General features: G+C 44.4%; 1 protein-coding gene across 4 annotated transcripts in view; it reads right to left on the bottom strand.

The window, feature by feature from the left end:
• Positions 1–27,317, bottom strand: part of GDAP2 (ganglioside induced differentiation associated protein 2) — a 1,016,820-nt gene that overhangs the window by 244,071 nt on the left and 745,432 nt on the right. For all 4 annotated transcript variants that reach the window (XM_069635760.1, XM_069635762.1, XM_069635761.1 and 1 more), the window contains exon 9: positions 25,694–25,844. In XM_069635760.1, the coding sequence (XP_069491861.1) occupies positions 25,694–25,844 (151 nt within the window). The remainder of the gene's footprint in view (positions 1–25,693; positions 25,845–27,317) is intronic.

The following is a 27,317-nucleotide window of genomic DNA, read 5'->3' as shown; positions in this document are numbered from 1 at the left end:
AGTGGTGATCGTGAAGGAAGCCATTCTATAGAGCTGCTAACCTTTCCTTCACTGGAAGCTCTGGACATTGACATGATATGGCATTTGTAACGCGCCTATACACAAGTGTTTCAAATTAATCATTAATACCAACTGTAGCTCAAGACCCACCCCTTTCTTGGTTACAGAGTGCAGTTTCACAGGAAATCGCGTGAGACCCAGGAGAACGGTCCCTCACTCACCTATGAAATTCTAAAAAGCATATTTTTTTGTATTTGTTGCAATGTGACCTTCAGCATATCTGGCAGTTTTGTGACCTGACTTGATTTTTGACAGCGAGATTAGTTTTTAACTTCAAAGTGATAAGGTGCAGGTTCCTCCAGAAAAAAAATTCCCTCCATGGCTGAGGATGATGGGCCATCAACTAGACTTTGTACCTCAGCGAATGCAAAGGGCCAAATTGAGAATCCAGTAAACCCTTTGAATGACGTGATGGATGTTGCCAACACAGAAAATGGAAACTACTCAATCTTCTGCCCTAGTAAGTCTCGCGCTTGTAAGGCGTGAGCAGGAAACACTTCACAAGGGAAAAAACCAATCAGACAAAAGGAAAGAGTCACAATGCTAACAACTCTCTGAAATTTCTTTGGAACATCACGTCCTTGAACGTTACATTTGGGTCATCTAATGCGTCAAAAACACCTGCACCTCCATCGAAAGTGCAGGCTTCAATAAAAACAACACAGGCGATCTCAACAAATGACCAGGAAACAAAAGACATAGAAACAGCTCCTAAACCTGTCAACATATGAAACAGCTGAAGAAGCCGAGTTAGATGAATCGTAAAATGATACGAGAAATGCCATCTGCACTGAATCTGAAGAGGACCTGGATAAATCAAGCTGTGAAGCTCCGTTTGAGAGCAATAAAGGTTACACATTAAGAGTATGTAAAATAATTTCAAGGCATGAAAATAGACCCAGAATTGAAGATTATATGAGAAGCAGCGCTGCAGAATTTTCTAACTTCTGCACTATTGATGAAAAGAGGGCAAAAATAGAAGCGCAAAACTCTTAAAGGATCTTTTATCAGAACAAGACAGCTCATCTCAATGCAGAAGTGCTGCGAATGAAGACAAAATGCAACCAAAAAGTATGTCAATTTGTGGTAAATTGTGAGGGGCACCAGGAGCCCACCATCAACTTCACGGATACACGGCATGATAATAAACAATATTCTTAATTCTCACTTAAAAGAGGAAAAGAAAAATAACTATTGCTTCTTATTAGAACGTATTATAACAGTTAAAGATGGTCTCATCCTGAACAGAAAAAACGTTCTTTGCATATTGCATTATCTGCCTACTCCAAGAACAATTGTATCGGATGACATAATAACGGTAGAATTTATGGAAGAAGCAATGCATGATCGGGTGTTCCTACACATTCAGTCAAGAACGATACGCGACATGTTACTGAGTGCAGTGCCCTCTGTCAATCCATTAGGGTTTGACATTATGGAAGTTAACACAGACTGTAGAATGGATGAAAACCGTGATAACTCAAACCTCAGTGACGATCAAAATCTATATGACAAAGCTACGAAAGCGACGTCACTAAAGGAATGTTCGATCAAGCCCAGATCAGGGAAAGTGAGCCCACTTAACATCGACAAAACATGCAACAAAAGCTCTCTGGAGTCCTTTAAAAACGTGCCCATGGGTGATCGAATAAGAATTAAGATAGCATGCAGTAATAAATTAGGCGAACCAAAAAACATCAAAAAGGATCTAGATAACGTAGATGAAAAATATGATAACTGGAATTGGATTGCCAGCGCCTTCGGCGGCTGCAATTACAGCTAATGCAGACGGGACCCAAAAAAAAAAACACCTCAAATTGGCACATGGAATATGAGGGGATTCGCTCATTTGTTTAATAAAGAATCTCAAACTGAAGTCGCTGGACATATTGTGCCTGAAAGAAACCTGGCTCGCCGTGGCGCCTAAATCCTGCTATTTAAAGAAAAAAAGGACGACCTACGGCTGGTCTGATGATGCTGGTAAAGAAAGGGAGCGGATGCTGTGTTATTAGCACAAATAATCTGTCCCATATACAACTGACCATGATTAAATTGCCGGATCAACTGAAAGACATTGGGAACAAAGTATATAGCTTGAATGTGTACTGGCAGCATCAAGCAGTTGGCACGCTATCATTTATTGACCAGTTGTCTGAGATAGTAGATAATATCAAGTCCACGGATCTGTGCTCAAATATTATACTATGTGCTGATTTTAATATTGATTGTGTATTCACCTTGCAATCTGGAAAGTCCAAAACAGGAAAGGTTAAATGTCGCAAACAAGTAGCTACTCGATGAATGTAAGAAATGGAGACAAGAGATTTGTCCTTGCTAAATGGAAACATCGTGGGTGACATTACCCCACGAACCACCTGGAAAGGGAACCAGCAAGAATCAATTCTTGACTATTTCTTAGTATCTGTACAAACTGCCAAAAGAATTGCCACACTGCATGTCATCCCCATGAATCAGAGTGATCATAATCTTGTAGTAATATCAGTCCATGGCTCAGCAACTTGGAATCCATCAATAACTGTAGACCCTAGCAGAAATAGACTGGATGCCTCTAATAAGGTGGATAACATTACAAGAGAGCTGAGAAACGGCATGAACAAGAAGAACCGTGCCAAAATTTGAGTATTGCGCCTTGTTAGAACAATACACAGAGCATTCAAGGCTCACGCAATACGACGTTTAGAAAACAGCATGCTCACGACATCAAGATCTTAAAGAAAAGTGTCAAAAAGAAATTAGATCCATTATGAAGTCTGGCAACGAGAACCAACAAGAAGAGAAAAACAAAGCCAAACAAAGTATAAAAACGGGTTAATTTCGCAGACACATACTGGAACAGCGTCATGCAAAGGCCATGATGAGTATTTTGTCACACAAAAACTCAAGGAACTTCTGGAAGCTCCTAAATGACAAACGCTCCTCAACAAGCCATTGTGAGCAATATGGATTCAGAGTTACAGTGGGTACACCATTATAACAAGCTGTTTGCTAAGAAAGGCTCCATAGAAGATCCAGAACTTCCACTTTTGAAGTGATGGAATATCCGAATGGAGAAAGATGACACCTTGAAGAATATCACCCAAATTATCTCTTCTCGAGCCCCGGGTCGCGATGGCGTTAGAAACCAAATGTTAAAAGAAAATCCTGTGGAGTGGGCCAAATTCTGCACGTTATTGTTGACTATAATATTGAACGAGTGTGCAATCCCGTAGTCGTGGAAGCAAGCAATCGTGGTGCCTATCTTTAAAAAAACCTAAGATCGCAGCCAAAAAATTATCGCCCGATTGCCCTCCTCGACGTCATAGGAATGATTTTTGCCACCCAAATTCAACATCACTTAACAACATGGATGAAAACCTCTTGCACATATGATCTAAGGCAAACTGGTTTTGTTAAAGGCGTGGGATGCAGGTTGAACTTACTACTGATTAACCTGTTGAAGATGGAGGCAATTAACAAAAATATATCTTGCATTCGTTGACCTGGCTCACGCCTTTGACAGCATGGACAGGGAACTTCTGTGGACAAAATTTAAACGATGGAAATGTCCAACAAGCTTGATTGGGGTGTTGAAAGATCTGCATTCTGGAACAGAAATAAGAATTCGCCTTGATCGTACAGGAACCCTGTCTGCTCCCATTAAGACCTACAGAGGTGTTAAACAGGGGCGCCCGTTGGCCTCTATTCTCTTTAACTTGTTTATTTCAGACATCGGTGTAACCTTGGGAGGCGTGGCTGCGTTTCAACCAAAAATTAATATGAACCATCTTGGTTGGATGTTATACGCAGGCGACCTGGTTCTTCTAGATGTTACCCCCATTGGTTTCCAACAGAAGTTGTCTGTGCTGGAAAAGTATGTTGACGCAAACAGACAGAATATAAACCCTGTGAAAGCTGAAATGTTTATCTTCCAGAACCTTAGAGGAAGAAAAGGAGTGTCCAAAAAGAAGCCACAGTGGCACCTGGGGAAAGAAGTCCTAAAATGTGTGAATCACACCTGATATTTAGGCATGTGGATTAACAGTAACATTATGGATGCTCCTTGGGTAGAAACGGCAAAAGAGAAATGTAAATAACAGCCCAAGGTATTGTAATAAATAAAAAATTGGCAGGTTTTCGCTAAAGCCAACAGTTGACTTCTACAGACAAAAGGTTGTGCCAGCCCTGATGCATGGAGCAGAGTGTCCATTGGGCAGTTTGCATACATTATGGGCACTTTTTCGAAAACACCTTTTGGCAAAGAGTGTTGGGGCTTCCGAAAGGTGTTCCGATGGCGTACATCAGATACGAGCTGGGTCCAACATCTATAAATGTGAGAGTGGCCTGGAATATGCTGTTGCTGTACAGAAAAATGATTGCTAAAAACCGGCCACCACAATTTGACATATTACACAATCCAAGAGGAAGCAAGAAGGAAAGAATTCTGTGTCAATGGGCTGACCAATGTGAAATCATTCTAGATGAGCTTGAAACCGATCACACACTGCAAGTGAATCCTAACTCTGTTAAAAAAAATGGTGGATTCAAGACTGGGTGGTCACTGTTGAACAGAGATCACAACACGGACTAATGCAAAATGTTGCTTCAGAGACCAAAGCCTTGAACAAGCTACCTGGAGAAGTTCCCAAATAAATATCAGAGAGTGATATTTATGAAATTTCGGTTGAATTTATTTGAAACCAAAGAGACACAAAGCCCAAGAAAAAACAACTTGCCATTAGATCTTAAGTGCAGATTGTGTAATAGTGCTAAATCAATTCTGAAGCACTTAACCTTATTCGACCCGGCTCTCCGAGCCTTGAGAACAAAGCACTTGGGAATCTATTTATTAGAAAGACCATCCATGTGTGGTGAAGATTGGTGGTCGGTGCTTTCAGATGGAACAAATAAACTAACTTATGCCCTGACGTTCTATCTGGATGAAGTGATTACGCTGTTAATAAAGGATGACACAAAGATAAAAACCTCAACTTTTCGCAACAAACAAGCGAAAGAAGAATAAACCTGTTACTTTATGAGACTGAAAACATTTACTTCAGAGGATGAGTTGGAAAGACTTGAATAATAAGTGAAATTTAATTATATGTTTGTTTTAATGAGAGGAGAGATAAAATAGATGCATTTAAAAAATCTGTAACCAACTGAATAAAATTAATTTTAAAAAAATAAAATAACTTCACTTGCTTGCTCAGCTCATTTTGTTTTGGGGGCATTGGTTATAGCCCTTAAGTATATCACGGGGGGCCCTGTCCACAATATAGGTCAATGGTGTAGCGCTACTACCTTTCTTATGAGGAGCAGTGCCCAGTAACCAAATCTCCATTTTCTTTGACAGTATGGGCATTTTCCAAATCTTAGTGAAGCCCAGACAGGATGGGCGGGTGGTCCTTTGACTTGACACCTTTTGGATGCACTCAAGTGCAGATTTGAGTTGTTAACACACGGCACACTTACATTCATTACACTGCTCAAATTTCTGATGGCATGTTTAAGGTGTGTATATGTAGGTGCAACTGGTTTGGGCTGGTGAAAGATGCAGACAACATTCCAAACTGTGTGCGAGATCATGACTGCTGCTTAGATGGGTGTCCGTGATTGGACAGATGTCCAGACTATGAATGCTGCATGTGACCGGATAGGTTGGCTGGTGTCCCTTGAGCCAAGAATGTGTTTTCCCCAAGTCAAGAATGCTGTATATCAGGATAATTCGAGAAATTGGAACCATTGCGCAAGCAATCGTCAGCAAGACAAACCTCTGCCACGCTGCCTCCTCTCTTTAAACTGGTAAGCCTAACCAGTTACAAGACCTGCATTGCTGAGGTATGCTCCTGGCCTTTCGCTGACACACATCAAGTGGTGACCTCTCTTTTAGCCAGTATCTCAAGCAGCCTGTTGCTGTGAAACTTGCTGTGTGCCCTCATGCTTTGTCTTTGTGTCTTCTGACCATCTGCTGGTCAACTCATCTGCTCATCTACTCAGTGGCATCATGGTGGTCCTCCATCATAATAGGAACGGAAGCAGAGTCCTTTCTTAATCTTCTACCAGAGTCCAGAATGGAGATCCTCAAAACTGCCATGTCACTGACAGAAAACATAATCACCAGACTCGGCTGCAAAGCATGTCAGAAAACAAAGCACCAGCTCCTGCTACACATGGATCCCCCACCTCCCGGCCCAAGGCCACAACCTATAGAGAGAGCAGATGCCCCCAATGGCCTAGACTCAACTACGGTTGCTAGTTCACTGGATGAAAGTTAAGGGGGGGCTGGTGAACACACCAGATTAAAGTCCATCTTCACCCCATTCATTCATATTGGGCATTATGTTCTATTGTGTAGCTTCCCTTGCCTTACTTTTGGACGAGCAACCGGAGTATAGCAATTCTGTCTTGGTGCCCCTAGACATCAAGGATTGATTATTGTCCTCTTCCTACACAATAAATACATCTTTGAATTACAACTAAAAAGTGTCAGACTAAATCACTACCATGTTCAGCCCATTTCTTCCTATGGAGAATATCTGAATAACTTTTAAAAGTCCCACAAAGTTGCCAAAACCTGTATATTTATGTTGAACACTGTGGAACACTCGCTCTTAGGTTAGGGTTGGCCTCCTTAAATGTTGTCTTTGGGTGCTGGTGTAACTTTTTAACTTTATATGGCCTTTGATAACTTGTTCAATTTCTTTTCCCAACACTTTATCTGTAGTACTCTAGATTAAAGCATCTGAATTGTTAAATAAGTGCATGTTAATTACCTGTGTGTGCGCAAGGGTTTGGTTGACAAACTCTTGTGTACGCTAAATGTACATTAAACAAGCCTCCAACCTCCTTAGTTTAAGTCCTACACCTCAGCCTCATTACCAAAAGATTTTGGTTAGATTTCTGCAGCAAACCTTTGCTGGTCCACTACGGTTGACTTCTAAGAAACCTACTCCTGTGATGGTTCTGAAAAACCGCATAACAAGAAAGCGGGAAGATGAGATGTGTGAAGGATAGTTTGCCAAGCAGCCGAGAAGGAACCAGGACCCCCTTCACGTGGGCAAAAAGGGCAATCCCGAAAACAGAGATCAAAATAGTCATCCATGGATCCCTGAGAGAATGCTGGTCCAACGTAGAAGTCATTCCTTTAGTATATCTTTTGCAACCCACTTTATTATTTTGTCAAACACTGGTGTATTTAAGCAAATAAAACCCTTTGCAACAACACTTCTGGTGTTTGCATGTTAGTGGAATCCACTCAGGTTTGTGACGACGCCCAAGAATTCAGAAGGGTAATGTGGCAAAACAGATGGAACACTCAAATTCCAAACCGCATGGGTTCTCTGGATTGGGGGAGCCCATCAAAAACAAATTTGTTTTGCACAAAAGACATTATTGGAATTCCTACATGAGTCAATCTCATTAGATAGGATGTGCAAGATTCTTTTTGGATAACAGAACTGGCCAGATGAAATGCAAATGCTAGACTGTGGTTGAGGTTGGAGGAAATTTGGTGGATCTCCTCGGTTGGCTCAAGTATGGCACTTCCCCTGCAAGTGCCATACTTGAGCCACCTGCTCATGTCAACTTCTTTCTGACCACATGGACAATCCTCAAGTTATCCACAGATCGATGCTGATGACAATACAACATGACCGCAGGAGCAACGCAGACAAGCTGCTCAAACATGAGTGCAACAGAAACCACTTTGATAAGAGTAGGTCACTGTGCTGAGATGGAAGAAACCGATCACAATATTAGCAGGTCTGAGAATCAAAATGTTTCACTAAAAGATCGCCAGAATCAGATGCATATGGCTTCCACGCACCATGAAGTTGTATCTGAATTCCCAAAACCACTGGAAAGGTGATCAAGAAAGCGGTTTCCAGAAAAAGACACTTGTCAATTCCGTATGAAGTGAAAAAGCCTTTTTAATTCAAAAAATTAAAAAGCCCGATTTAGAAAGACCGCTCTGAGAGCACTCAGAGCGGTCTTTCTAAATCATAACTGTCCCTCACCAGCCGCACACGATTGTGCACAGGGGCTGATAGGCTATCCAGGACAGGTAGGGGGAAGACGACAAACGGCTTACAGTTAAGTGTTTGCATGCATGTGGTTGTTTTGTGGGGAGAAAGAGTGTGTGCGTGCGCGTGTTCGTGCGCGCGTTTGTATGGTGGTTCATCTGCTATGGTTATGGGGGGGTTGTGCAGTTTCAAAAGGGTGTTTGCCGGTCGAAACCCCCCACCCCTGATTTCACTGGCAGATGGAAAAAAAGAAAGAAAAAATCTGTCTTTTTTGTGCAGACTTCAATATTCAAGAAGATCACATCGAACCATCCATTCATGAGGAGATTGTTGGAAAATGATTGATTCCTTTTGAGATAAAGACCACATTCAGTGAACCTCAAAAACTGAAAATGAAGATCCGAAATTCATCATTGCATGTCCACACGAGGGACACATATGTCACTCTGATGAACCACTCCATTGTGTGTTCCACTTACCAGTTATGTCTCCAGAGATTATCTGCAATGGGTCAACAAATGCTAGAAATGGTCGTTCACACAGAATAAAGCAATAGTGCTCTCAGCATTTACCAGGACTCTCGTCCACTAAATCAGTCTACGAGGTTTTTCCATGCCAAGTAGCTGATCAGATATGCATAGTTCATGTGGCAGAATAACAAAATTACTCACTGTAGTGACTACCTTACTCCTAGTCCACAGTCCCCTTTCCTCCATACTTTTGGGACATTCCGTGCAGTGGGACGGGAGCGGAGCACTTTTGTAAAAAAGCATCAAATTGAAAAATGTGTCCTTCTCTTTTTACGTGGGGCACCGCACGCTGCCGTAACCCCGCCCTCCTTAGCTCCACTCCGCCCCACGCCTCACCCTTCAGTCCTTTTCTATCGCCAGGTCTGAGACCATTTAAGCAATAATAGAGAATACTTATTAGAGGGGACGGCGGGCGGGCGTATGGACGAATGGGGACTATGGACTAAGAGTAAGGTAGTCACTACGGTGAGTAACTTTGTTATACTCCTACATCCCCCGTCCCCTTTCCTCCATACTTTTGGGAGATTACCAATCACTCCTCACAGGAAAACGGGTGGATGGAACTCCTTTAATGAAAGAGGTTTTTGAGAACCGCCTGCCCGAACTGAGCATCGGCTCTGGAGCTCAGGTCTAAGTAGTAATGCTTACAAAAAGCTGATGGGGAAGCCCACGTAGCTGCTCTGGCAATGGTTTCCCAAGGAACACCTTTCTGGAAGGCAACAGCAGCCGCCTCGCCCCGCACAAGATGGGCATGAATTCCCTTTGAAGGCTGAAGGCACTGAACGGTACATGCCTCCGAAATACAGGAAGCAATCCATCGGGAGATGGTTGCTTTCGAGGCCGGCTTTCCTTTCGGGTCTCCGAAGGTCACAAAGAGCTGGGAAGAGCTCCTCAGTTTAGATGTTCTGTCCAAATAGAACTTTAGGGCTCATCTGACATCCAAATTATGCAATACCCTCTCAGCATCTGAGGCCAGGTCTGAAGAAAACGGGTAAGGAAAGGGACTGGTTCAGATGAAGATCTGATACTACCTTTGGAAGGAAAGAAGGATTGGTCCAGAGGACAACCTTATCCTTGTGAAAGGTGAGGAATGGATGTTCTACCGACAAGGCCTGAAGCTCGCTTACACGCCTTGCCAAAGGCAATGCAATCAGAAAAGCCATTTTCCACGAAAGAAACTTAAAGTCCACCGTAGCCATGGGCTCAAAAGATTTATGGCATAAGGCAGTGAGGACCAGATTCAGTTCCCACTTTGGATGCGGGTTGCGCACAGGTGGATAAAGATGCAATAGACCTGCAAAGTGTCTTTTAATGACAGGGTTTGTCAATGAAAAAGAGCAAGAGTCCGTGGACAAATAAGTCCTACAAGACCAGACATGTATGCCTGAATTTGCCAGATGAGAAACGAATGACAGGACCGTGTCGAGGGTAGCTTCTCTGGGGTCCAGCTGCTTTGCTAAACACCAGTGACAGAAACTGAGCCATTTGCTCCTATACTGAGACCTCGTCAAAGGTTTTCTAGCCACCTGGATAATAAGCATATTATCCGCTGACAAGTTGAAACTTTCTAAAGATTGAACTCAGGCACAAGTCCGCCAAGCTGAATGATTGTGGGGAGGGGTGCCACATCTGCTGATCGCTCTGGTGAAGCAGGTCGGGAATCAGCAGAAGCCTGATCGGTGAGCAGACTGACAGATGCTGAAGCTCTGAAAACCAGAATCTGGCTGGCCACCACGGGGCTATGAACAGGAGAGTGCAATCTGTCATTTTCCTGAGCTTGCATAGCGCCAGGTGAATAAGAGGAAGAGGCGGGAAGGCCACAGAATCTCGAGAGCATCTCCCATGGAAGAAGCTCCGAGTCCATTCCTGGAAGCATAAAGAGGAAGTTTCCTGTTTGATAACGTCGCAAAGAGGTCCACTTCTGGAGTGCCCCAATGGCGAAAAAGGTCGGAGAGGATCTCTGTGTTCAGCTCCCACTCGTAGCTGACCACCGCTCGCCGGCTGAGAGTCTCTGCAGTCACATTCAGCTGGCCCAGAATGTGCACAGCCAGCAGCCAAACATCATGCTGAATGGCCCATTCGCAAATCTGAATGGCGAGGTGACCTGGTACCCCTTCCTGCTTGTTGATGTAAAAACATGGATACCACATTGTCTGTGTGGATGCGGACCACTTTATTCACAATCACTGGCTTGAAGGCTTTGAGTGCCAAGAAAATCGCCAGAAGTTCCAGATAATTTATGTGAAATTGTCTGTCCTGTGGCGAAAACAAGAAGTGCGGCGAAAGTGCTTGTGTTTGGCGGTGAGTTTAATTTTATTGGCTGCAGTCTGTATCTGTGCTCAATCTTGCTCGAACTTGATGTTTATTTATTTATGGCACAGATCTCCATTGGAGGAGCTGACCATTATTGAAGGAGCGTTTTAAAATAGGAGTGGATCTTTAACAAACTCACTTCCCCAGCTTGCCCGGGGCTCCAAGCACACGTTCACGCACACGCGCACCCGCTAACGCTACAAAACATCCGGGAGCAGCGGTAGCGTAGCGGAAGTGCGGCGAAAGTGTATGTGTTTGGCGGTGTTCAGCGGGAAGCCTGCCCATTTCGTGAGTTCTCAGTTATTATTGACTATCTTCATTATTTTATAATCAGAGTCCGTAACTGCTGACTAAGATATTTTGAAACTTGAGAGGCCGTTTTACAGTTTATAATTTTTCGTTACGAATTTTTGGGAGCAAGTGTACTCTGGACTATCTGGTGCCGGTCCTTGGGGGGAGTGGGGGGGAGACGGACTCCTTGAGCTGTCGGGCGTGCCCAGGACGGACCACTCCAACGAAGTTCTATTTATTTTAACTTTGCTCCGGATACTTTTGCATTGATTTTTTGACCCAGGGTTGTGAGATTTTCTCAAAGGGGGCTGAACTCCCTTATTGATATTGTTATTTCTTTTAAATGTCCTCCATCTCTATTTTAGAAGATTTCTGATTGGATCGTACACTTCCACTAATTTTTCGGACTACCGTGATATTAATTCTTGGTTTTTATCAAGAGGTACTTTTTTTTAGCTCCTTATTGCATTTCTTCATTCTGTAACACATTATTTCAAGGGGCTGCGAGGCTGTCCACTTCGCCTCTCCCCAGTACAACCTTCCTTACTTACTAGGGAGTTGCGAGTAGGATCTGTCCCCCGGTAGAAGTTGGAGAACCTTTCTTTTTTTTTCCACACCATAAGGAACATTCTGTCATAGGATTACTGTATTTTATAATTACTATATAGAGTGTTAATGATCAGATCAGAAGTGCATTTATAATACCGCTTTTAGATTTGTATTCCTTTGGTGTACTATTAGTAGCCTTTGACCTTCATTGTCACTTGCTATGGAGAGAAGAGTACTTAGAAGTGGATTAGGTATAATTGAGACCTGTGAGGCTAGGGAGACTGGTATACCCCAGCATACCTTACAAATAAGGGAAGAGATGGAGAGGGATCACTAAGTTGATCCAGGGCACGAGGTATCTACATCAGATGTGATTGACAATCTGGATTCACATCAATTAAGTAGGAAAACGGAGTGTGACCCATCGGTGGTTGGGAAGCTCTTATCCACATGCAATGGACAAGTTACACATTTAGAAAAAGCAAACACCTTTTCTTCAGAGAAAGATTTTAGGAGAGACACTATCGGTTAGTACAAATGAACGTACTGATGTGGAATGCTTACAAGAGAGCACAAATGTTTTAATTAGGGTTGTTCACTTTCATGTCTCTACTCCTCTTCAAGAGGAGGTTAATCGAGAAAATAACAGCAAATATAGGGGCAGACCCATCTCTTATTCCTTTTCGAGTAACATATATGGGTAAGAACGATAGAGCATCTAAGAAACCAATGGTTAATACACATATTATCCCTCCTGTCTTTGTTTTTGGGAATAAACAGGTTAATAGGGCAGGCACTTTGGCCTTTTTGGATATGGCCAAAGGACTTCCTCTTAATACTCCTCCTAGAAAAGGAGTCAAGCTATGTCAATTAAGTATTCACTACAAGAAGGGGGAGAGGAATTGGACGATTCCTTCACTCAAATGGCAGATGCCACGGGGGAGCTTTTAAAGGAAATCATAGAACTAGATCTGTCTCAAGGAAGTGGGGGGAGTAAAACCTAGGGGGGCAAGAAGTTTCTCCGAGGGGGCCCAAAGGGTTAACAAAACTGGACTTGGTATCCCCGCCTTAATGGTGGATCCCATTATCTCACAGATTACTGATAATCAACTATTACATAAAGAGGCCTTCACCCAAACAGAGGGAGAAGATAGGAGCACTGGTGTGGGACAGTTACATAGAACATCTGTGGATTCCCAGGTGCACAAAAGCGATAAAGATCCTTGCACCAGTGGTACCATCGGAAAAAAACTCTGGGATTGGGGACAAGGCTGTTTATACCATTCCCTTTTTATCCAACTTACATTTTAGTCTGAATTTAGCCCTTAAAACCCTTGCAGAGACACAGGAAACGGTGGGTGGAGCCTTGGTAGGGCAACAAACTGCTTTTAATGCAGTAACATCGCACCTAGCATTTCTAGAAGGTATGTCTTGGGTGAGGAAAAATCACGACTCTCCTAATAACGGGAATTCTGGTTGGAGGAAATTCAGTGAAGAATCCAATTTGAGGATGTCTACCATGGACGCAAAAATTACTACTATATTGGAATACCTACTTTCCGGGGAACAGGCTTCCCCGTCTGGGACTTTAGTAAGGAGAATGGGGGAATCTAATCAGGTAGAAATTGAAATAAAAAGTTGTAATGAGGATTAAATTGTTACTCAACCGTCCCCACAAAAACAGGGAGGGAAATGTAAACAAAAACTTAAACATCAACAAAACCCGACGCCTCAGAGAGGTTGTGATAACGGACGATTTTCAAATTGACATGGAGGGGGAAAGTTTACATGATGCTTCTAATTATAACATCAATGAAAACCCGAACCCCTTGGGGAAACGACAAAAAAGGACAATACAAGTGGCTAAGAGGACAAAACAAATCTAAAAACATGCCAAATACAAAAATTACTGGTAGAAACTCTAACTTAAAAGCTATTAGAGACCTTCCTCTTAATGATACACATTCGGGGGATAAGGCGAGGGCTAACAAGAACAAAGTTACAGATCCCCTCGCCACTGGTATAGTGGTACCGACTTGGCCCCTAATCAGGATTCAGGAGTTAATGGAGAAGAAATTAGGGTGAATAACCCCTTTAAGGAAGGGCTAGATCGTGTTCAAACGAAGCAGATGAAAATTACTGCTTGTGGAAACATTGTTAGTACTAAGCACGCTAGAACGTCCTTGGAGGTTCAAAATGGGAATACTATTACTAATATAAATGGGGATTCCCAGGTGAAGCGCCCTAATGTTACCCACATTGGAGCGTCCCAATTAAGGGCTAAGTCTGAGATTGGATCCACCTCGGGAAATACATTGCCCCTTAATTCTACTAATTTACCCATTCCTATACCTTCTGAAAATATCCCCAATCTCCTGAATACTTTACTGTCCTTTAACAGTCAGAAGGTCATGGGAAATACTGGTGGAACTATTCCTGTAGCGTTGGAAAAAGATCAAGGGACTAAAGAGCAGGTCCCTTTGAATAAATCTGGAAAAGTTATAGGTTGGATTAATAACAATAAGGGGCATTCGGCTGCACAATTAAATAGAACTCATCTTTTAAATCTTTTTAAAAAGATACCCCTACTACGCTCAATATCTACTGATGACATTGATACAATAGCTCTTCCCGAACATAACAACCATAGAATGGTAAGTAGCTTCCACTCAGATATGGCAGCAGATATGGTTTGGGCCCAGGAAAAATATTAGGAATCTTTGGGATTTCAACTCCGAAATATTTCTAATTCTAATGAGGCATCTATATTCTTGGCGTATAAGGAATTGTCCAAGGTTGATAATACCGTTGGGCAAAATCTTAAGCATCCGGAATCTAAACCTCATATGAATTCTGAAATCATAGAAATCATAATGTCCCTGATATCTAATCTTTTAAACCATGGGCAAGATTGGCCATGGATGAAGCCTGTTTCTGTGCACCAGGAAACGGATACTCAGGGGCGACCCTAACAGTATCCATTTTGAGATGGTTTTGTGGAATTCTTGTGGTTCCATTAATTTAAGACACATTTTTGGAAGAAGAAATGTATCATACGATTCCACGAATCTATCTCTTCCAAGAAACGATGTTGATGGAAAAATGCCAGATAAGAGGGTTTTCAAACCTTCTCGCATTCGGCCACTAGGGGAACAATAGGGAGGCCCAGTGGAGGACTGATCATAGCAGTAGATTATAATCTTGATTCTGTTGCAATCTGCTTCACTCGAGTGAATGGTTACTGGGTATTGTTTTGTCACGCGGTAGAGAACTTGATCCGATCCTCCTTCTTAACCTCTATTGGAACGAGCGTAAAACTTCTTTTGAAATGGTTGAAGAAAAGTTAGGAGAGACTTTAGGGGATTGGTATGAGAAGGGGTTGGAAAATAATATTGTGATAGGGGGAGATTTCAATGCTGCCTCTGCAGAAGGAAGTTGGTGGAATGAGAGGGGAGATTTCCCTAATGAGATCTGTCCCACTGTTAGGAAAGGGATTCGATGGGATCACTTCCTTGGAACCTGGGAATGGTGGACCATGCTGATAATTATCCCTTGTCCAAATACACTTGGAAGAGGGGAATTCAGACCTCACGGATAGATTTATTTTATGTCTCTAATGCCTGGAAGCAACCTCGGGTCACTCTGTTTCATTTAGATACAGCTTTGGGAGACCATACCCCCATTTACTTCCCTTTTTGGTTGCAGACCCAAGTGAGACATGCAAGACCTGAATACATGGCCTTGGGACTCTCAAACAAAGGCAGAACAATTACTTGGAACTACCATACTGTCAATAAATGTAACGCCCTTGTTCTGAAACATCTCAGTGAGGCTTTACATCTAATACATAAAGGTAGTACCTTGCCTAGAGGAAGTTACTTTTATAACAATATACTCTTGGCCTGCGCCTATAAAATCACCAAGGTTTCGAGACCCATGCCACTAAATAGAAAAAGTGTCGGCTGGGACTCTGCTATACACTTTTCTAAACACACAAAACTAAGGGAATTGGCACAACTTCCCGTCTTACCCTTTCAAAAGATCTCTTTCAGGCTCACAAAAAGAGAATTATTATGAGACACAAGAACTTTATTAAATCCCTGAAAATGGATCGAAACTTAAAATTTCATCAACTCATGATTGAAAACCTTTGTAAGGGAAAGGAGGTCCACTTTTAGGCGTCTATAAACTCGATGTCAACTCTGGCCAAGATCAATTAGATTGTCCCATTTCTGAGGAGGTTTGGTATGCTTATTATTTCAAAAGATTTCCCTCCCTTCTGCTTTTGTTGGGGACTCAGATTCCTTCTTGGAAACCCCAGTTAAGGGTGATTGCCCTTGGGATTGGGAGGATATTATCTGGGCAATTAATAAACTTAACCGTCTAGGGCACCGGGCCCAGACGGCATCCCACCCTTCGCTATGAAGGCGGAACCGGAACTGTGGGCTAAGGTTTTAAAACCTATCTTTGAGTCCATTTTTGAAACCCATGTTATACCTAAATCATGGGCCCAAAGTATCATAGTTCCAGTGTTCAAAAAGGGTGATATCCTTAACCCCCATAACTATAGACCCATAGCCCTCTTAGATACAGCAAGTAAGGTATTTGGTATGTATTCTTAAGAGACCTTAATCAAGCAGTGAGGGCAAATTCTTGCCCAAGTAGATTTCAGGTCGGTTTTAGAGCCGAATTAGGTACTAGTTTGAATGGTACAATAGTGGCTCACTTAAGAGATTATGTCCACCAATCTGATATAGGAGAGGGTTTTTTTTAGCATCTCTAGACCTTTCCAATGCTATTGATGGGGTTATTAGAGCAAGACTTTGGGGCAAGATGTTGAAGATGAACATCCCACTTAAACTCGTACAGCTTTTAGCTCTTCTTCACACCAACACCTCAATTAGAGTTTGTTTATCTAAGGAGGGTGCACCAACTTATATAGGAGTGAAACAAGGTTGCTCGCTGGCACAGCTGATATTTAATTTGCATGTCAGTGATGTGGAGAAGATCTGGGGAGGACCTCTTATTGCACCTGCTAGAATGGGTACGGTGACCATTGAATGAATGGCTTTTGCTAATGATTTTATTTTGTTAGACCGTACCCCCAGAGACCTTAGAATGAAGATGGGTCTTTTTTACCAATATGCTTTGCTTAACAATCTGGCTCCAAATGCCTCTAAATCACGAATATTGGTATGTACTAAAAAAAACCAAAAAAAAAACTACTTGGTTTATGGGAGAACAACCGGTGGAGCAGGTCCAGGCCATTACTTACTTAGCTTATAATTTAACTAATAAAGTAAGTCTTAAATTCTGGAGACATAGCCTCGAGGACAAAGTGAAAAATCTTAATTCACAAATGAAATGTTTGAAAGTAAGAACATGTAAGTTTTCACTTCTTCCTCTGAGGCGTTTTTATTTGGCTAAATGTGAGCCAATATTATTGTACGGCCTGGACATTTGCACACACGAAATGGGCCCTATCCTGAATATGCTACATGGAAAATTGTGGAAGGACCTATTGGGTTTATCAAGATCTATCCCAAATGCTATTATTCGAAGCAAGCTATGCTTGATTTCCTTGGAAACCAGACTTAAGTGGCAGCAGTTGTCGTTATATAGAAAAATTATGGTTCCGCCTTATAATTCACTGTATGAAACCTTGTCTGATTTGGTAAGGATAGAAACTGTTCCCTCCATCTACAAATTTAGTCGTAAAATGATTTTTATTTTGGACTCTTTAGGTCTAAAAATAGAAGATCTTATCCAACGTCCGGGGCTGGTAAAGAGGTTTTTATTGAGGGCTGATTGGGCTGAGGGTACAAATAAGACTTTTCTACTTATAAGGAATATGCACGTTATGGTCATGCAAGAGAATGTCTGCCCCTATACATTCGATGCTTTCCCTGTGAGAAGGTAAGATCAGTATATATGCATTTCAGACTGAATCAGGTACCCACTCTGGAGAGGACCAGACATTGGTCCTCGAACACTGAAACAGAGGGAGGGCTGTTGGAAATGAGGTGCCGTTTTTGTAAAATCCCTGCTGTCACTGAGACACTTAAACACTTGGTGCTTTTTTGTATGCATTTTGAGCCTATTCGTGCAATCGTGCAATCTGCTTTGAAGATAGATATATTAGAGACCTCAAGATGTCAGTTGACTTATTTTGGAGTCGGCTTATGTGGGGATTTAGTATTTCTTTTAACTTTGGTACTATATCGAATGATGGAGTGTATCACAGAAGAAATAGTAAATATGAATATATAAACATGAAATGAATTTGGAAAGTGTATTTGATATATGTATCCTAATTTATTCTTATTAGAGATGGAGAAGAATTGTTAACAGATTGATTTTATGTGTTTATGATAAATTGTATTTTAACTGTTGTATTAATGTTTGTAAAAATGTACTATATTTAATGTTGTGTAAGGTTTTATGTAAACTAGAGACGCAACAATAAAAAAAATAAAAACCTGAAGATGATCCATCGTCGCTCCCCACCCGATAAGGGAGAAGTCCGTCGTAATGGTCGTTTGAGGGGAGGGTTTCTGAAAATGAGCACCCACCAACAGATTGCTGCTAGATGACCACAATAGGAAATCTGTCATCATGCAGGGTGGGACAGGAATAATTTTGGTGTCCGGGTCCACTGCCTAAAGCCAGGAACTCCGAAGAGCCATCTGCGTGAGTCGCATTTTGAGACGAGCAAGGGGAAGAGCAAGCATGCATGAGGCCTAGAAGCCTCTGGAACCACCAGGCCGACATGCTCTTTGACTGAATGAAAACTTGACATGTGGTTAACAGATCTGCTATCCTGTCCACAGTCAGGTACACTCTGCAGTTGATCGTGTTCCAACAGAAACACAGGAAAATCAGGTCCGGAGAGGTCATCATGGAGGATTTCTGCCAGTTCACCAACAGCCAAAGACCGAACAGGAGCTGAAGGAGGGACTGAAGATTGCTCGAGGTTTTCACGGGACAGGGGCTGCGCAGAAGCCAGTCGTCCAAATATGGGTACACATGAATACCCTTTAGTCGTAGAAAAGCTGCGATGACAGACATCATCTTCGTGAAGACACGCGGCGCTGAGCTGAGACCAAAAGGGAGCACTCTGAATTGGAAGTGCTCCTCTCCCAGAGAGAACCGCAGATATTTCCGATGCGGGCTCTAGATCAGGATATGCATATACGCATCCTGAAGGTCCACAACGCTGAGCCAGTCGCCCTTCTGAAGAGAGGACTTTATTTGGCAGGGCGTGATCATCTTGAATTTCTCTTGGGGAAGAGAAAGGTTGAACTGGGAAAGGTCTAGAATGGTGCGCAGGCCAGCTTGGTTGGGTTTGGGCACCGTAAACAGACGAGAGAAGAAGCCCTCCCCTCATTCCACTAGGGGAACGGGTTCTACCGCCTTGAGGTCTAGAAGCTTCTGGACCTCTGCTCTGAGGGAGGGCATCCCCGACTGCTGAAAGGGAGAATTGAAGGGTGGGGCAAGTGGGAGGGGCAAGCGGAAGCCCGCCTGAGCGATTGACAAAACCCACCTGTCTTTGGTGATGGTTTTCCACGCCTCCAGATGAGACGAGATTCGTCCTCCCACCGGAGTCTCATGCAAATGCAAAAAAATATGATTTTGCAGACTTTTCAGCTGAGAGACTACCTGTCTCTGAAGAGGAGGCTGAAGACCAAGAGAAAAACCGACCTCGTTGCTGTCTCCGACGGGAGTTACCTCTCGGTGGATGAGTCCTACGGTCCTGGAACCTTCTGAAGCCCGAGGAGGGCCGCGACTGTGATCCAGATCTCTGAGCGTTGACCGGGGGCTTCACTAGCACCGACAGAGACTTGGCAGTTTGCATGCTTGCCTTAGTCTTTGTAAGTTCGTCATCCGTTGAAGAGTGAAACAACTCTTTGCCATCAAAAGGCAGGTCCAGAACTTTATCTTGGACCTCCTTCGAAAACTTTGTTGCATGAAGCCAAGCTTAACGAGGTGTCCACCTCCAACATGAGGCGCCGAGCTGAGGTGTCGACATGGTGCGCAGCAGCCTCCAGCATATCCAGCGCCAAAACCCTGCTGTCTGGCAAACCGCCCTTAAATGTCTTCCAGCCTGTCCCCAGGAATGAACTCCTGGAAGTCCGCCAAGTCCCTCCACAGTTTCATATTCGCTGCTGCCAAAATGAGCTCCATGTTAGCCTGACGGGGTGGCAGTAGAGGTCGCAGAGGCCGGCTTGGATTGCAGAGTGGCGGCCGCAACCACCGTCAGTGAAGGGAGCGGACATGGCGCCAAGGCTACTTCCACGAAGGTGTGAAGCCTGTAACGGGCATCGATTCTCTTATTTATATGTAGCCCAGTGTGGGGTTTAACCCAGACTTTGCGGGCCTCGGCCAGAATGTCCTTCTGAAGGAACAGGCCGGTGCGCTCTTGTGGAGACAAGGTTAGCACCCCCGAAAGAACCCCTTTGTGCGGAGCGGGTGCCTCACGTACTGGTATGTCAAGGTGCGACATGTCCAGAACCCGGTCGTGCAATGCTCTGACAGAGCAGGGCTGGTCCTCACTATCCTTGTCTGCCTGAGGGTCGTCCAGAACGTCAGGATCCACCGGTTGCGAAGCGACCGGCATCAAATATGATGTATCGCTCTGTTGGAGTCTTGTCAACCAGAGACAACGGAGGCAGAGGAGGAAGAGGTGGAGGCAGGCCGAGCGGTAGAGGTGGTACTGCTGCCGGAGCGACAGGTGCCGTGACGAACTGCCGGGCCAGGATGCCGCACCAGAGGGCAGATCAAGTACTCCCTCAGGGGATCAGTGTTCATAAGAGTCTGAAACTTCCCAAAAAAGGCATCCTTTGCTGAAACTTTAGGAACCGGGATGGGCAGAGGCCGCTCATGAGGGGCATACCCCACGAACGTAGTGAGGAAGACAGCCAAGAGGGCCCGCCACCAACATGGTCTACATAGATCAGTGGGGCAGAAGCATGAGGAAGCGAGACCGTATGCAGTAGTGGCATCAGAGCGCGCCAGTCATAGGAAGGGTGGAATTCACACCATCCCGTGGACCACGTTGTTCACCAAAAAGAAGGCTCCCAGCACCCGCCATCGATAGCGTGGGTGTGAGTGAAGAATCCAAAATGGCCACGGTAGACCACGCATGAAGGCCCGCCATTTTGTGAGTATCTGAGGTGAACTCTGTCACATGTGTGGGTGAGGCAGGTGACTCCACAGATTGGTCAGGGGACTTGATCGGAACTTTAGCCTTGACACAAGGATCCTCGGCAGAGCCGGTATTATGGGGCCTGGGATGTTTACCGGACATCTTGCCGTGACCCTTTGAGTTAGCCTCCAAGAGAGGAACCTCGGCCAAGCCGGTAACAGAGGAGAAATGGTTGGCGACCTCTCCCAGTGCTCCCTCAACAGAACCGGTAACACTGCGAGCGCAGGAAAGTTGAGGAATCCACCTCACAGACAAGAACTTAACAGGTCTCTCAGTTCTGTTGGCACATACCTTGGCATCGATAAGGGGACTCTCGGAACAGAGTCCGGTCTTTATAGTTCCCCCGGGAGGGGCCTCGAATCGTGGTTTGGTACAGAAAGCCTCAACAGAGGCCTCAGGGCGCACCCCGGTGTCTGTGTGGGAAGCTCCAAACAAGGAGACCTCGGAGCGAACTCCGGTACCAAACGCCTCAGCACGACTAGGTTGGCTATTAGCACCTGATTGGTGAACCTTCGGATTGTGATCCGGTATCGGCAGGCCCCTCGCGGGAACCCTCAGAGAAAACCCTGGTACGCCTATTAGGCCTGCAAGGCACCTCAGGAGAAACAATGGTAGCAGAGCTTTTGAAGCCCCTGCCGGACCTGGAGGACCCCGCAAAGGAGTCCCCCGGCTGGGGTGCCCTGAAAAGTAAGGAATTTACCAGGCGTCTTTTGTTTCCGTCGATGAAGAGTTGAAAATGTGATGATGGAGGCACTCTCTGGAAGATCTCCTCCCACCGACGAAGACGACGTTGAAGTGCCCGGACCGAAAGGGAATCTCAGTAGAAACATGAGTCTCAACGGTGATCCGGAGAAAAGGACAGAAGGGCGATGCATGGGCTGGAGTTAAGGAGGGTGGGGTTACGGCCGTGTGCGGTACCCTGCGCAAACAGAGAAGGACACATTTTTCAACGTGATGCTTTTTTACAATAGTGCTCCGGTCCCGTCCCACAGGACGGAATGTCCCAAAAGTATGGAGGAAAGGGACGGGACGTATGAGTATGGTTCACCTACTGATCAAAAAACAGATTTCTGCTGAGCCAACATGGCCCCAACCCGGTGCTGGGCAACACGAGATTGAGGGGCAGACACTGAATGGTAGTGTTTTCAACATCAGATATCTTTATTAAAAGAAAAGGGGTTGGATAATGGACTCTCTATCCCTATCCTAAAAAAAAGTTTCCCTGCCTAGGAAAGTAAAACTAAAGATCAGTCTGTCTTGTCAAAATAATATAAACTGTCCTTGTGTCCAAAACAATGTGACCCTCACACTAAAAATGAACTAAGAAGTGTAAGAAAAAAGTGTCTCAGAATTATATTTAACCAAAATGTTCAAAGGTGAAACAAATACATCCAACAAAATGGTTTCTCCAAAACAGAAGTCGTTGGATTCAGAGGGTAGTTTCCTTACCCTGGATTATTTCAGGTAGGATGGCAAAAAAAATTCTTTCCCGAATAAGGTTTCTTTAAGGAGGGCAAGAATGTCTCTTCCAAGTAACAGCGTCTCTAAAAAGCTAGCAAAAGTGTCCTTTACCCAACTGCTTCAAGGATGGCAAAGTCCCTCTTTTCTTTTAACACTGAGTGGACTCACTGGTATAATCTCCTGCCAGGTATCCCCCCCCCCAGCCCTTTCTGGGTTCTATAGATCCCCTGGTGTACTCTCCTGCCAGGTCTCTTCCCCCAAAAGGCTCACTGCCTGGTATATAACATTTATCAGGTCTTCTTCCAATGTTCTCTTTACTTCCTAGTATAGCACAGGGGATCCCACTCTCTTTGGGCCAACTCACCAGTGTCTCATGGCGTTCCCGACCTCCTGCACGCCGCTGCACAGAAGTCATAATGCGGGAATGGCTTCTCACGCTTGACAGACCTGCTTTCAGCACTTCCCTCGGTTTCATTTCCACTCACCGGTCAAATGGCAGCTTTTCTGTTTGACAGAGTCATGCACAGCTTCTCCTCACCTTGAAGCCTGCCACACCCTTCTGGGTCTCGCACCATTCCAGTGCGGATAGCAGATAAACGGCAGCTTGGGAACACCTGCCTGCTTTAGGCCAGTCTGCTCCCAAGAACCTAACTTCTCTGGCGTTTCTGCCTCTCGCTTTGCCCAAGCCGCGTCTCCTCTCTGCAACTTCCGATTGCCAGGAAAACAAAACTTTAAATGTGCTGCGCAGCGGACTCACCTTGCAACAATTAGTCTGCACGTTTTGTTTAGGGTTTCTTTCAATCCACATTAACTCTTTCTCAGACTTCCTCATCTCAGTACCAGAGGCACTATGGGAGTTGGAGTCCATAGGATTAACAGGACTTCTAAGGCGATTTTGTTTGGGCTTTTTACCTAGTGCAACTTAAGAGGTAGGGATGCATTTTGTGTGTTAAGCACATATAAAGTGTGAATGTCAATCTAGAATGGTTGTTAGGAAAGGTTTGAGCATTATAACTGAAAGAATTGGTATAGTGACAGCACGCCATCAGGAATTTAGGAATTATAGGTTCCTCCTTATTTAAAAAGGAAGAATATCGCATTCCTCTTGATGGAGTCACCACATCACTCTCCCCCAGACAGCCATCTCCTTCCATGTGATCCACCCTTATAATACCGCCCCCGGGATCAGGTAGCTGCTGCTGTCCCCTGGACACCTTGAAGGAGATCTTAGGGTGGGGATCAGAGATGACGCCACATGATTCCTCATGGAAGGCAGATCTTTTCAGCCACCTATTCGATAGACAGCATGACGAATAGAAGAGTTTAAATACTCTGTTATGCATGTTTGCAGAGGCGGAAGGACTGAAACGTTCCTCATCCAGATACAGACATATTATCTTGCCTCTCAGAGAAGACCAAACAAACAAAACCCTGCGACAGGGAATCTAGAGCTTGAGATAAGTGAAGTCAGCTCTTGTAGGAATCATCTGTGGCAAAGTGAACATTTTTCCCATTACCTGGCCAGAGGTTCTGCAAGGATTGACAAAAAGGCAACTCACTCAGCGGAGGAGGAGAATCATGAGGCCACAGTAAGTAGAGCCAGGTGCAGAGAAAGCTTGGCCTTGGCAGGTGGGGAGACTTGGTAAACATGATGCCATCAAGGGGATTGCTGGAGACTGGAAGCGGGGCAACAGCCTGAGCGGGGAAGAGGAAATCCAAATGCACTGCCCACAAGAGGGAGAATCCGAGAACGCGCCTCAGCAAGGTACAGAGCACAGACCCCCTGTTGAGTAAAGGGCCTGGGATGTGACAACAAGTGAGGTCCTGATGGCAGTTGCGGTCATTCCCCACTGAATCCTAAGCCACAAAGAGAAACACAGAAAGCCTGTATAATACACTGACAAGAAAAGTGGTATGTAAGAAGCACAGAGTGGTATGCTGACCTTAAGTGAACTGCCCAAGTGGAGTCGTGCTCCTATTGCTTCCAAACATTCAAACAGGGTGCAAACCAGGGTGCAAGAAACCTAGGAGAATCAAGAACTTTGAGTGTAGTATGTGGAGAGTCTAAATACACAGCCTGGTGGGAGTTGTAATACTATCGCTCAACCTTGTGCCAACAGGCATCAAATCCAAACAGAAACAAGCATCCAGAGTCTGTTGTATATGCACGGACAGATTCATCAATACTGTGCTGAGGGACGTCGCAGGAGTATGGAGGAAAGGGGATGGGACAGAGTATTTTTTTTTTTACAAACAGAAACCAGGAAGCAAAAGATGGTGCACTGACGACTTAAGTGCAATTTCTGCTGAAAGTTGGTTCTAAAGTCCCTGCTAGCATGAAAGATGCCAAAGACTTTCTCCTTAATTTCAATGTTTCATTTTGTGATTTCATTATTAGAACCACTTGCCACACAATATTTGAGTGCCAGAGTGGATGCAAGGATTGACTGGCCCAAGGCTCTAATCACCAGGCTATCCCAAGAAACCAAATGTTGTGGCTCTATCCCTAAGAACTGTAGTTGCTTGGGGATATTAAAAAATAATCTTAGAGAGCCCAGAGGGTCCCCAGCAACATTGACCATAAGGAGCTGTGTGCTGTAGTAGGAAAACACTGATGCCTTTAAGAGCTATGACAAGAGCTATAGCAAAAGACAGAGCCCACAAGAATTAATGAGTGGAAAAAGGCTCCATTCATTCAGGATTGAAATAAAAAGGTCCAGAAGTCCAGCAGAACATTGCTGGGGGTCTCACTAGGAGAGGGGATGAAGCATACAAATGATAATTCTCCCTAACAAAGACAACACTGTGATGTAAACTGTTCTTTCTAAATCCAGATTGAATGCAAGTTAGAAGTATGGTTTGGACATGGAGAGGTATGACTAGATGAGAGCCCCTCCAAAATACTCCACCACAGCCTCTTGCGGGAAAGAACGCCTTGTGAGGCAGTAATGCTCTGGAAATATATTAATGTCCACTCTGAAGAGGAACATTAAATATGGAGGCAAAAAGCAGTAAGCCCTCCATTTTAATTTAAAGCTGGCATTTCCTCGGGTTGAAGCACATTTCAAGACATAAAATGTCTTGCATTTTTCAGGATGTCCACAATGATGGAAAAGGAATGTTTAGTGTGAGAAGCTATTGAACACATTCCTTCATTAAGTAGGACCTTTGTGCCACTTATTTACATATTTGTGAGAGACAGATAGATGGGCCAAATCACAGTTATTCAAGCACAAAAAAGGCAGTTTTGGGTTTACACTCACTTTCGCAGGTGTTGTTTCTGCAGCGCTGCATCCGACAGCTGGCCCTGGATGATTAGGCGCCGTTGCTTGTCCACATCATCTTCCATGCGGGCAAATGCATGAGAGCCAATGAACGACAGATCTTGCTCCAGCTTCTCATCCTCAGAGTCATCTGAAACATGGATCATGGATCAGACTTTAACCCATCATGCCAAGTTCAATACATGATGTTGGCAGTAATTATACAAGCATATGGCACTCTTCTACCGCCCACCTCTTACCATATATTGTTTGCTTTATAACTGCATATTCCTGTGATACATATTTAAATTTCTGCCTTTTCCTCAAACCTGATTTGAATTCCTCTGGCATCCCGGACACTATTCAGACCTGTTCTTGGCTCTCATGCCCTCGCCCTTCGAGGAAGGCAAAAGGGCCACCAGAGAGAGACTTTCCATCTGCCTGAGGCTGCCTGGAGAGATAGGGGAACCTACAAGAAGCATCCAGGACAGATCTAGGGACTGCTCACGTGACCTCTGTGCCCAAATGCTCCATCTTTACAAGTCTTTCCATTTCCAATAAGGGCTTCAACTGGGCTGGGACCAACCCAGAGCTCATCTCAACACCACCAGATACACTTTCCATCAGCCTGAGGCTGCCTGCAAGCATCCAACTAGGGACTGCTCATACAAACTATGGCAAAGTTACTCTGGGTTACTTTGGGTCTTTAAAGACAGAGCTATAACACCGAGCTATAGGTCACTGCTATATCCTTCTCTATTTCATTATGTGTTCCCTGTTTGCCCCCGTACACCACAGGTGGCCACAACATGCCTTGCATACAGCACACAAACATTTAACTTAAACTCCAACACAACACTCCACTAAAACTAATTGCATAAACCTGCATTCTTCTCAACTGCCAGTCTTCTCATCTGCCACTCTGCACCTGCTCACTTCCACCACAGAGACGACGCACACAAACAAGGTGGTGGCATTGCCATCATATATAGAGACACTCAGTAGCCCCACACACAGCCATAAACATCCTATGAAGCGCACACTCTCACTTGCTCCCCTCCCCACCAGCACACCCACACACCACCTTTCTCCACCTAATGTATTGTCCTCCTACACACAATCAGACTGACTGGACTGACTTCACTACAAACAACCACATCTCTCCCTGCACCATAATCTACTGTGGCGATTTCAACCCTGGTAGTTCCCTTCCAGACACTAATCCCATACTAAAGACTATCCTCTCTCCACTCACCCCTTCTGACCTCACACAACTCATCGGCTATCCTACACAAATGACTGGCAACACCCTGGACATTTTGAACGCACACAAAAATGAATCTGGGTGTGGTGGTCTAACTACTTTGCTATCCCCTTCGCACTCACACTACAACACAACATTCCACTGCATGCCACTAACCCCCTCGCCCACAGCCAGACAAAACAAACATAGTACAGACATAGCCTTCTAACCACTAATGCACCTCGCCACATGCACATCCCTCTATCATACTCCACCAATACAACACCATCATCAACAGGCACTCGACAAAATTGCACCCCAAATTACAAAAACCCTACAGCCAGCACCACCAGAAAACCATGGTTCAACAGTTCTGTACTC

This window comes from Ambystoma mexicanum, chromosome 7p (genome assembly GCF_040938575.1).
Source record: "Ambystoma mexicanum isolate Mex_15411 chromosome 7p, UKY_AmexF1_1, whole genome shotgun sequence".
Lineage (NCBI taxonomy): Eukaryota > Metazoa > Chordata > Amphibia > Caudata > Ambystomatidae > Ambystoma > Ambystoma mexicanum.
The sequence above is the reverse complement of the archived record's forward strand: the minus strand, read 5'-3'. Positions and strand labels throughout refer to the sequence as shown.